This window comes from Nannospalax galili, unplaced genomic scaffold (genome assembly GCF_000622305.1).
Source record: "Nannospalax galili isolate Female #2095 unplaced genomic scaffold, S.galili_v1.0 scaffold653, whole genome shotgun sequence".
Classification (NCBI taxonomy): domain Eukaryota; kingdom Metazoa; phylum Chordata; class Mammalia; order Rodentia; family Spalacidae; genus Nannospalax; species Nannospalax galili.
Genome location: NW_008334077.1, coordinates 1,411,672 through 1,423,791, shown reverse-complemented (window position 1 = coordinate 1,423,791; position 12,120 = coordinate 1,411,672). Strand labels below are relative to the sequence as shown.

The following is a 12,120-nucleotide window of genomic DNA, read 5'->3' as shown; positions in this document are numbered from 1 at the left end:
CTAATCCTCAGTGCTCAGCACTAGTCTCACCTGTACTTTTCCGATTAGAAAACCGAGCCTTCAACAAACTACCACCTTTCCCTGATGAGCCTGTGAATAAGTCCTTGTCAGTCAAACACCGCGGTACTTCTACACACAAAGCTCTCAAGACTTTGGAACTCCACACTCGAGACAGTCCCACTTCCCGCCCCCGCGTGACGTCACGGCCAATCCCGTCACTCCGTTCCCAGGCAAGCGCCAACTCTAGTATCTCGCGAGACTTCCGTGTTTCCTTCAACTTGTCTCGGACATGCACGCGAGGCAGGGCGATTTGGCTGGAACAGTTTGAGCCTTTTCCGTCCGTCTTAAAGCTTTTAACTGGCCGCCTCTTTTCTTTCCAGTCACCGAGATCTCGCGAGATTTGCCGGGCTTCGGCCGCGCCTGCGCAGAACTCTTCAAAGCCGAAGGTCGCTCTTGCAGGAAGTGGCCTTTTTGGGTCCCGTGACCATAGCGTCCTTAGTACTTTCTCGAAGCTCCTCTGGGCCGGTGGCCTGAGACACTACACCGCCAAGATGCCTCGGATTATGATCAAAGGGGGCGTGTGGAGGAACACGGAGGTGAGGTGGCTTTTCCCGCCGTCCGCTGCGCTCCGCCGGCTCCTATAGCGAGTGCGCACGCGCGGGGAGGGCCCGGCGCGGGGGTTGTCCTGCGGGCTGTGTGTGGGGGACTCTCAGCTTGGGCCCCGCCGCAGGTGCTCTGCGCGCCTCAGGGGCCGGGACCGCGTTGCCCACCTGGCCACCCGGCTCGGTGGGTGTTGCCAGCGGCCGCTAGGCCCTTGAGCCATGGAGGACGCGCCTCCCCTGCCCCGGAGGGACTCGTGGTGGCAGGCTAGGTGGGACGTTCGCAGGGACTGCCTTGCTCGGTCACCTCCGGCTACTCGTGCACCGCGCTTCTCTCTGATGCAGAGTCCCGAAGTCGCTGTGGTCACAACTTTGTTTTTCGTCGACTTCTTACAGTAGGCAGGGAGCTCTAAGTGCCCGTTTCCGAGAGCATGTTGGGATCTGCATCCCTCTGCCCATCTGATAACCAGGGCATAGATGGTCTAGCCTCCCTGCAGATCCCAGGGTCTATCGCTTACCTTCCAGTCACTCCGCCTTTGCCAGTTGGAAGAAGCTAGTTTAGGACAACCTGCCTCTGGTGGTGTCTGCTACCAGAAGTGTAGGGGAAGATGTCAAGGGTGAGCCGAAGGGTAGAAGGATGGAAAGAAAATAGAAATTAGATTTGAGTGCATTTTTTATCAAGCGCACTGGATTTATTCGTTTATTTATTACCTTTTAGACAGGGTCTTAGTATGTAGCCCTGACTTTCCTGGAACTCGTTGGCTGAGTTTAGACCAGGCTGGCCTCGAACTCATAAGAGATCTGCCTGCTTCTGCAGGGATTAAAGGGGTGTCTGGCCACACCCAGCTTGCACTGGATTTGTGAATGCTTTTACATTTTGTGTCTTCTTGCAATAGCATCCTATTGCTTGACATCTTTCTGACCATCCTTCGGAAACACCTGTTGGGGTCTGCCCATTCACCCTTAAGAATTAGTTGCCCAGTGGTTTTGTGGTCCCTCTCTTCATTTGCCTCAGTTTATTTTGTGTTTTTTCAAGTATATCCTTCTGGGTAGTTCTACCTGAGTTTCTCAACCCCTCAAAGCTTCAGTTTCCTCTTTTTTTTTTTTTTTTTTTGGTCTTTTTGAGACAGGTTCCTCTGTAGCCCCAGCTGGTCTGGAACTCACTGTGTAGACCAGGCTGGCATTGAACTCACAGAGATCACCTACCTCTGCCTCCCGAGTGCTGGAACTAAAGGTGCCCCCCCCCCCCCCCCCCCCGCACCAGTTTCCTCATTCTTATAAAACTGGTAATAGTGTTTTCCTCTTGCCATGAGTGCATGTGGAGCATTGAGAACACAGCTGGGCACATTAGTAGGCTTTGAGTTAAAAAACTAGTCACTATTCACGTTTTCAGGCAGCACTACAGGAGGACCTGATTTGGCACCCTAGAACCTAGGATGAAGTAGGTTGCTTGGTGATAATATGGGAATGAACTTACTAGGGTAGATTCCTGCCATATCTGTTTGGTAGAAGATGTGTTGAAGTATAGCAGAACTTTTGTAAAGTTACAGATGAAGGCACTGAAGTGCCTTAGCTTTCAGTGAGGGAACCAGGCCGTTTAAATTGGAGGTGACTTCTGAGGGAGAGACAGATTCACAAAACCAAGTAACAACAGGATTCCTATGCAGTGAACAAAACCCTGCAGGTTTTTGAGACAAGGTGACATGTAACCCAGATTGGCTTTGAACTTGCTATGTAACCAAGGATGACCCTGAACTTCTGATCCTCCTGCCTCTACCTTCCCTGTGCTGGGATTATAAGTGTACAGCACCAGCCTGTGTGCTGCCATGCCCAGTCTTATGTGGTGCTGGGAGTTTAACCCAGGGCTTGCGACGTGCTAGGTAGGCAATCTACCAATTTGAGCCACATCTCAGCCTTTTAAAAAAATCTCTGGTAATGAGAGAAGATGGAGTGGATAGGCTCAAGTACAAGGCGTGGGATTCAAGTTCATTGTGGAAAAAGCCTAAAAATAGACTGCCTAAGTGCCTCATCTATGGCGCTGTCGTCTCTGGTGTCTGTGGTTAGCTTGGCAGGCGCCTGGGGATTGGTGCATGATTGAGGTACTCTGGTGAAAGAGTATCTGGAGACAGGATAGTCTGTCTGTGCTGACTAATAGAGTAATGGGAGCTGGGGATTCTTGGGTCATTGTGGGGATCCAGGCACTGGAGAGGAAATGTCGTGTCTAACCAGAATCTCAAGCTGCTCATCGAGGCCTGGATGTGTCTTCTTTGATTCTTTTTCTGGAGTACACAAGACCTGGTTCAAGGTAGCTATTCAAAAAACTTTTTTTTGAGTAAATGTGTAAACATTTAGCTTTTGGAAGAGCTTTATAGGTACCCACTGGAGAATACTTTTTGTTACTCTCTATCATAAAGCCATGTTTCCAACATTGGCTTTTCCCACTTCCAGTTTGTTGAGGGGCAGGTGAGATGTCCTTCAGGAGATTTTAACATTTTCGTTTTTTTTATAAAGCATTTTTATTTTTAGTTGTGTATTGGGGGCGGGGGCTTGCGTGCTCATGTGTGCATGAGTGCAGGTACTAACTGAGCTCAGAGGCTTCAGATTGCCCCAGAGCTGGAGTTCCCGGTGATTGTGAGCTGCTGGATGTGGATTCTGGGAAGCAAATTCAAGTTCTGCAAGAGCTCTATAGGCTCTTAGCTGCTGAGCCATCTCTGCAGCCCCCTTTTCAGATTCTTGTATGCTGTTTATCATTAACTGTCAGGTTTTCAGGCCCCCCCCCCCCCCCTTTATTTGCCTTTTCTTGTTTGGAGCTTGTGATTGAATGTACTTTCTCTTTGGCAATTCTTTTAGGATGAAATTCTGAAAGCAGCGGTAATGAAATATGGGAAAAACCAGTGGTCTAGGATTGCCTCATTGCTACATAGAAAATCAGCAAAGCAGTGCAAAGCCAGATGGTATGTACCAGTCAGTAAGTGGGAAACAAAGTGATCTTGATTGTGATGCGTGAAAAGTCAGCTCTTTGGATTCTCCAAAAACAAAAACAACAGGCATTGTGATGTGGAGGGAAGTGTGGAGTAGGCGGGGATTTTAGACTTGGTTGTCACTTGCCTCCTATATGGTCTTAAGCAATCCATTTTTTCATCCTCTCTGCTGTGCCTGTTTTCTTCCATTTGGCATAATATTTGGCACTGGTTGATCCAGATTTGAAGCCCTATCTAAGTGAGTTGGTGTATTTATTTGAGAGTGCGTTGTGAAACAAAATCTTGTAGAGATAGACTCACCTTGTAAGATAGTTTGGTTTGCATAAAGTTACCCAATTTCCTAGGCATCTGGAGAGTGGAAAGAATCAGATGAAGAAGTCAATCACCAAAGAGAGGAAGGTGGCTCTCAAGTGAAAGCAGTTTGAATTCTGTTTCTCTTCATGTCTCTAAGCCGCAGCTCCAGTGGTTGTGAGGATTTTGATCCTTTTGGGCAACCTCTCACCCAACTAAATACTTGATAAGGTGGATTGAATAGATATTAGAAAAAACAGAGGATGAGTAGTAGTTTTACTTAAAAAGTATAGCAGAAAGCATATAGTGTTGAAAAAACGTTTAGTGGGTTTAAGTCAGATGATTAGAGAAGTAAGTGAAGGTGGTGTGGGAATCAGACATGCGAAAGTACTGTGAAAATTGTAATATAATAAGATTCGAGATGGTATAGAAGTAAAGAATAAATAGAAATAAATGATGACAAAGAAAACCTAACAATCCCATTTCAGTCACATTTGGTTTTTACACTAATCTTGTACAATTAAAGTACAGTATAGTATGAAGTGGGAAATACTGAGTTTAATGTGTGATGACTATTATTTTGTCAAAAAGAATAGTGTCAGTCATTGAAGGATAAGAGCATGTGTTTTTAGACAGTAATGTATAAATGGAGGTTTATTCTAGGTGACTGACTGAGAATAAAATGATGTCTTTAATAGGTATGAATGGCTGGACCCAAGTATTAAAAAAACTGAATGGTCCAGAGAAGAGGAGGAAAAACTCTTGCACTTGGCCAAGTTGATGCCAACTCAGTGGAGGACCATTGCTCCCATCATTGGAAGAACGGCAGCCCAGTGCTTGGAACACTATGAATTTCTCCTGTAAGTGAATCTCTAAAAGAAATTTAAAGAACATGTAGATGTGAATGAGACTGAACAGACTTAGAGCATTCCTATCTTTAAGCTTAATTATAAATGTGACTAAAGGCAGAGGAGCTAAAGTTGTTGAATTCTGTATTCCAAATGTAACATGGTCGAGCAGAATTATGTCTTTTTCCTTTTTTTTTTTTTTTTGGTCTTTTTAAGACAGGGTCTCCTGTAGCCCCAGCTGTTTACCTGCCTCTGCCTCTGGGATTAAGGGAATGCACCACCATTCCTGGCTATCTTTTTCCTTTTTAAAAGAATAATTTAGGAGCCAGGTGTGGTGGTGGTGCATACCTTTAATCCCAGCACTTGGGAGGCAGAGGCAGGCAAATCTCTGTTCGAGGCCAGCCTGGTCTATATGATGAGTTCCAGGTCAGCTAGGGGTACAGGGAGACCCTGTCTCAAAAAGACCAAAAAAAAAAAATTTAGGGACTGGAGAGATGGGTCATCGGTTAAGAGCACTGACTGCCCTTGCAGAAGACCCAAGTTTGGATCCCAGCACCCACTTAATCAGCTAACAGTTGTCCCATACCTCCAGTTCCAGGGGATCTGATACCATCTTCTGACCTCCACGAGTGTTGCATGACATGGGTGCACTTACATACATGTAGCTAGTACACAAAACACATAAAAACAATAAATATTTTAAATAATTTAAAAAGCATGAGTCATACATATGCATTATAGAAAAACACCTAGCACATAATCATAATCAACACTTGTGAGAATTTATTAGAATCTTTTTTATTCTTTTCCAGTAATGTTTCTATTTGTCTGAATGTTCTGTCTTTTAAGGGCTGCTTAGGTTCTATTTTATCATGAATTGAAATACTGAAACGAGAGGATTTTTTTTTTGCCATTTTTTCAGATGAAGCAACAGTAGAAGTACTTTATTTTGTTAATACTCATCCATGTTTTTTTTTTTTTTTTGAGGGGGAAAAAAAGAATGCCTGAGCTAGGAGCCCTGTTAATTTCAGTTCTAAGTGGTGTGGTACCGTTACCAACCCAGTTGGACTTTCTTTCTCTAGAGACAAAACTGCCCAAAGGGACAATGAAGAGGAAACAACAGATGACCCACGGAAACTTAAACCTGGAGAGATAGATCCAAATCCGGAAACAAAACCAGCACGGCCTGATCCAATTGATATGGATGAGGGTAAATGGATGCTTGTGAGGAATTTGCTTCTTTGGTAACTGTAGACTTTTCAGGCTTCTAAAATTCTTTTTATTTCCTTTCTGAATGCCTTTCACTTTTTAGAACCCCAGGTCTGTCGGTAATTATTAGTCTATGTATCTTTCCAAAGCGAGGCTTGGTGGTGCACGTCTGTAATCTCAGCAGAGGTAGGTGGATTTCTGTGAGAGTGAGGCCAGCCTTGTCTACATAGTGAATTCTAGGCCAGCTGGGGCTACAGAGAGACCTTGTTTCAGAAAACAAAACCAAACAAGAATGTCCATTCTTCTGTACTATGGAGTAATTGCTCTTTTTGGATGATACCCCTTTATCTTCCATTTTTCAATTCATTTGAGTAGTGGACTGGGCAGATATCCCAGAGGTGAGAGTTGAGCCTTGTAGGATCCTGTTTCTAGAAAGAGGGGCCAAGTAAGATAATGGACATTAGTCCTTCTCTGACTTAAGGCAGATAATTTAGTTTCCATGAAAAGACAGCACAAACAAGGCTATACTGCAAGGCACTTTGATGGAGACTCGTCTGTGATCCTGAGGCAGTGACCCAAGATCAGAGGAATTGGATTTAGGTCCAGTTTGGCTATTTGACCTTAGGCAAGTCATAAAGTTTCTGATTTTGAGTCTGTCTCTGCTGATGGAGAATAAAATATACCTTAGCTTGTGCGTTGTTACAGGCACTCAGTATTTTCAAGTTTAAAAGTCTGAATGTTGTGGATCTCAAAGGTGAGTAGTCTGTGATGACTCTGGCCACATTTTTGGGACTTGGGGAACTTTTATAACTTTAGATAGCAGGACTTCCCCTGGAGATACAGGGGAGTCCCTGGAGGACTTCCCCTGGTAGTTTTTTTTTTTTTGAGACAGGGTCTCCCTGTAGCTACAGCTGGCCTGGAACTCACTGGGTAGACCAGGCTGGCCTCGAACTCATGGAGATCCGCTGCCTCTGCCTCCCAAGTGCTGGGACTGAAGGTGTATGCCGCCACACCCTGCTCCAGAGTTGGTAATTCTTATTTGGGGAAGAGTAGAGAGGACAGTGATCTGAGTGGAAGATAAGTTACTTTTGTAAAAGTTGCGTATGATTTCATTGGATGGTTTAGTATAGAAATTGTTTTAAGGCATCAATAATGTCCTTTTTTGTTCTGTTCTGGAGATCTGTGGGAATATGTCTTGGTGAAGAAGTAGTTCTGAGGGAAAAATTTCTAATTAAAATTAGCAATTCCCTCATAATTAGTTTTTGCAATAGTTTACTATTTGTATTACACTAATTAGTTGATGATAAAGATGTAATACTTAGAGGTTCTAGTGAGTGAATACTTGCTAGGTGCTTTACATATTTCATTTTTCTTAGCTCTTTTCAGTATCTCTGTGAAGTAGAAATTTTTATTCCAATTTTAGAGGGAAACATGCTCAAAGAGGGTAAATAGATGACTAAGTTGAACCTGGGTTTCTCTGACTTTGGAACTCTAGCTGTTTCTTTGTGCTGTTATCAGTAGTGAGTGTATTTATGCTTTTTCTCATTTTAAGTACTAGGGTATGTCTGACAATCCATGCTTATGTTGGAGAGGAACTTAGTTTTTCTTGTCTTTATTTTTACAGATGAACTTGAGATGCTCTCTGAAGCTAGAGCTCGCCTGGCCAATACTCAGGGAAAGAAGGCTAAGAGGAAAGCCAGAGAGAAGCAGTTGGAAGAAGCAAGGTACCTTTTTTCATTCTGTTTTCAGTAATTAGTTTGTGTATCCTGAGGCCCATAGACCTAAGGATGATTATTCACCATATGACTTATCAGCTCTGGATGTTGAATAATCAGAAGTGGCCAATTCCCATTTTACTGTTATTCTTTAGCTTCTTTATTATTCTGAAAAGAATCTTCTCTATTTACCCCTTAACCTTTTCAGTGTAGTTATAGGAAAAATATACTTTAAAAAAAATTTGTAAGATGTGGCAGAAATAATGGGCATTTGACTCTGTATGTTGTGTTTGATGTGTTATAGCGTCTTGGCATCAGGTGGCTGGAGGACACATAAGGCTGTATGACTTTTGCATGACTGCCACTTGGCAGTTCCTCACCCTCCTTGATTAGTATTGGGCAGGCATTGGCTGTGAAACAGGAATCTTGGCTGGCCTGGAACTCAGAGATCTACCTGCCTCTGCTGGAGTGTGCTGGGATCAAAGGTGGTGCATACCACCCCCAGCTTTTTCCATCCCTTTGGTTAAGTCTGATTGATAATATTCTGATGCCCAGAAACTAAGATGAAATTGGCAAAGAAACCATCAGAACTTTATAACAGATTGTTAGCTTTTGGGACTCAGATATTGTAATAATCCTCCCAGTCTACCTAAGTGCCTTTTATGGTTCCCATGCTGTCTCGGAAGTGCCTTGATCTGATGAGTAGCACTGTGTTGGTGGTTTTTACAGTGCTAGATCCTGGGATGGAGGATGCTTTTTGGCATAGTTATCTGTACATTTGTCTAGAACAGTCAAATTTGATGGGCATATGATGAGCACAGATAGTAAATAGAAACCAAGAGGAACTGCAGACATTCTCCCCAATCTCAGTTACCTTTCTCTTCTGTATACTGTTTAGGGTTAAGTAATGTAAGGTTGAAAAAAATTCACTTTTCTATTTTTAGCTAGGGTTGTTTGGGGACCCTGTTTTTAGAGCCTTTTAATCATGTGGTTAGGCTAGGAATATAGTAATTGCATATGTGAAAGGTCTCATAAGTTTGGTTTGGATTAGTTGATTTAAATAAGTCTTTGCAGATTGTAATTTACCCTACCATTTCTTGTAGGGTCTGTATGTTTATGTGAGCTGTGTTCTCACATCTTGTAACAGGTAGGATTGACCTGTGTGCAAGTGCAGCACAAGGCTGTTTACCGCAGAGGTTAAATCGCATGTCTCTTTTTACAACTTAAAGGCATTTTATTGGTTATAAAAAATGAATGCGTTTCTTTCTAGGTCTATTAATATTTTTGTTTTAGGCTGTAGCTGTTATAGTGATGTATGGTTTGGTTTTAGTCTTTGTTTCTGTTATTTAAAGAATGGAAATCACAATACCATTTTGTAATATGTTCTTCCACACTTTTCTGTCTTTCGGTGTAGGTGTGTGTTTATGTGTGTGCTAACCCACCAACATAATTATCATCTCATAAAAGATCTCCTGATCTTACTGGGGTTTCTTTGTGTAGCTTTTCTGATTCTTTGTAAGTCATTCTTAGATGATAATATTGTAGCAGTTCTGGGTACTGTACCCCTATCCTAGTCCAGTTTACTTTTTGGTGACCAACTTTACTTTAGTGAAGTCTGTTCTGTTGCCCTCCCCTAGGAGTTCCTGAAGAATGTGCAGCCTCTAGTGCTGCTCCTCAGGGAGGTGCAGTCTTGGATACTGCTGTGTGGTGAGACATAGTTTGAATAGGGCTCTTGTTGACATCCTTTCCCTGGTTGCACTCAGCTGCTTTATAGCAGTGTTCTTGGACTATAAATGCTCTATGATGGATGGATCTGACCTAGTTTGGGCTCCTTTGAAGAGATAGTTCTGAGATCAATGTTTGAGATTTATTTTGAATCCAGGAGACTCTTCTCGTCTGCACTATTTTTCAGTCTCTTTCTATCAAACTAGTGGGTCCACAGCTTCAATTGCATCTCCACTGAGTCTGTTGCCTTTTCCCAATTGCTTTTTACCACAGCTTCTGTTATTTTTTAAAAAAAATTATGTATGGCTCTGTGTGTGAGTATGTGCATGTTAGTACAAGTGTCCTTGGAGGCCAGAGGCATTGGATCCCCCTGGAACTGGAGTTACAGGCTTTGTGAACTGCCTGATATGGGTGCTGGAAACTGAACTAGGGTCCTGTGAATGAGCAGTACCTGCTCTTAATCAGGTTCCGAGTCATCTCTTCAGCCCTTCCATTGTATTTGAAAGTGTGCTTTGGTTGGAACTCATGCTGCAGATGAAGTCAGGTCCTTTTGGGAAGTGAGTTTTCTGTTTTAGGTCTTGTTTCTTCCCCAGGTCTCTCACTATGTGCACCTCTGATTGACACTGCTGCTGAGTGAGCTGAGCATGGTGGGGATCAGTGGTGGTAGGCAGTTGCAGTAGCCTTTAGTCTCTCCCAGGGTGGAATCTCCATTTTGGAAGCTGGGGTGAGGGCTGTCAGGGCTGAATTTCAGTTGCATTGTGCCCAAAGGAGAACCCTTGTTTGGGTGGACGAAGGGATCCCCTGCAACTGTGTGTGGGTGGTAAGGTGAGCAGTGCTGGTGCCTTGGCTTGCCTGGAGTAAAAGAAAGCCTGGGATTACTAGCTGGGAGGGAGAGGGAGCTTGTGTTCTTGGCTACACTTGTGTGGATTCCTCCTGCAGGAGCTGGTTGGTGAAGGGAGGGGATTTCTTTACAGCTGTTACCTTGCCTTTCTTACTGAGTTTTAAGTAGTACATTTTCTTTCTTTCTTTCTTTTTTCCTTTTTTATTTTTGTCTTTTGAGACAGGGTCTCCCTGTAGCTCCAGCTGACCTGGAACTTACTATGTAGACCAGGCTGGCCTTGAACTCATAGAGATCTGCCTGCCTCTACCTCCCAAGTGCTGGGATTAAAGGCGTGTGCCACCATGCCTGGCTTAAGTACGTTTTCTTTAATGTTTATATATTTATCATGTCCTTTTATCAGTTTCTCTGGGGAGTGGGATTATTGAGTTCTTTATGTTGTCATACTGGGAGTCATTGCTCTGTCTTTACTCCTGTGAGTGCTTTGTCTCATCATTAACTCACTAAAGTTACAGCATCATTGGGAAATACAAAGCAAAAGCTGAATTAAATGGAATTTTACCTCCACTGATTACCATTGTCAGTATTTTGGTGGATATCCTTGACACCTCCTCATTCACATTTGCTGACAGATCAGCGTGTAATTTTTGCATGTTGGTCTTTGTTAGTTTTCCAACATTTTTTATACTCAGCTCTATTTTGGGCCTCTTTCTACGTGAGAGTAGATTTATAGCTTTTCTCAAGATTATACAGAGGTTATGTATTCCAAAAGTTATATAAAGCCTGTATAATATAACTATTATAAATTCATTTAATTTCTTATTGGTGAATGTTTATTTTGTGGCCAGTTTTCCACTATTATGAATAGTTTTTGATAAACAGTCTTATAATTAAGGCCTTGTTTTTATTCTATTTTTTTCCTTGGCTAAAGTTTGAGAAGTGAATTGGTGGTTTAAAAAATATGAAAAATGTTAGGCTTTTAATGTGTATTTCCAGATTCACCCCCTCCCCCTTTTGTCTGTTTCTCTTTGATTTTTTGAGGCAGTGTTTCCTTGTAGCCCCAGCTGGCCTGGAACTCTCTATGTAGACCATGTAGAGGCTGGTCTCCTGCCTCTGCCACCCGAGTGCTGAGATTAAAGGGGTACACCACTGTGCCCAGCCAAATTCTTTTAAAAGAAAGCCACCCCAGTTGATTTTCTTATTATCTTTCTTTGCTAGAGACTGTCTACTTTTTGCATCTTTGACATTAAAACAAAACCCAGAATGTTATTAATTAGAAATGCAGAAATGATAACATGCTCATTTAATTTGCGATTTTTTTTTTCTAAAGTAAAACCTTACTTCCATTTATTCTCTTATGTTGGAGGTGGTTTTTTAGAACTTAAAAAAAATATTTTATGTTTATGAGTGTTTTGCTGGTATGTATATGTATATACCACATGCCTACAATGCCCACAGAGGGCTGAAGAGGGTGTTAAATCCCCTGGAATTGGAGTTACTGACAGATATTAGCTGCCATGTGTACTAATGGGCCCCATATTTTGAGTTTTTAGAAACTTTACATAGAGACTGGAGAAATGACCATACTGCTTATACTGCTTGCATAAGATGTAGATTGGTTTCCAGCACCCACATTCAGTGGCTCACAACTGCCTGTAACTCCAGCTCCAAGGGGATCTGATGTCCTCTTCTGGCCTCCGTGGGCACCTGCACACATGGTATTCACTCACACAGATATACATACTCATAAATAAAAATAATAAAAAAACTTTAAAACAACTTTACATAGACTTTTTGTATTTAACCATTTCTAATATAGTTGCAAGTATTCTTATTTGCTTTTTGATTGCATTTTATGATTTTTTTTTTTTGTGCTGCTGAGTTACATTTCCATCTCAATATTATTGATCTTTT

The 12,120-nt window shown here is 42.5% G+C and overlaps 1 protein-coding gene across 1 annotated transcript in view; it reads left to right on the top strand.

The window, feature by feature from the left end:
* The first annotated feature begins 272 nt into the window (after window positions 1-272).
* The window catches only part of Cdc5l (cell division cycle 5 like), a 46,493-nt gene continuing 34,645 nt past the window's right edge, over window positions 273-12,120 (top strand). Inside the window, exons 1-5 of the mRNA XM_008829031.3 lie at window positions 273-596; window positions 3,450-3,553; window positions 4,570-4,731; window positions 5,802-5,929; window positions 7,553-7,652. Coding sequence (XP_008827253.1) covers window positions 552-596; window positions 3,450-3,553; window positions 4,570-4,731; window positions 5,802-5,929; window positions 7,553-7,652 — 539 coding nt within the window. The 5' untranslated portion in view covers window positions 273-551. The remainder of the gene's footprint in view (window positions 597-3,449; window positions 3,554-4,569; window positions 4,732-5,801; window positions 5,930-7,552; window positions 7,653-12,120) is intronic.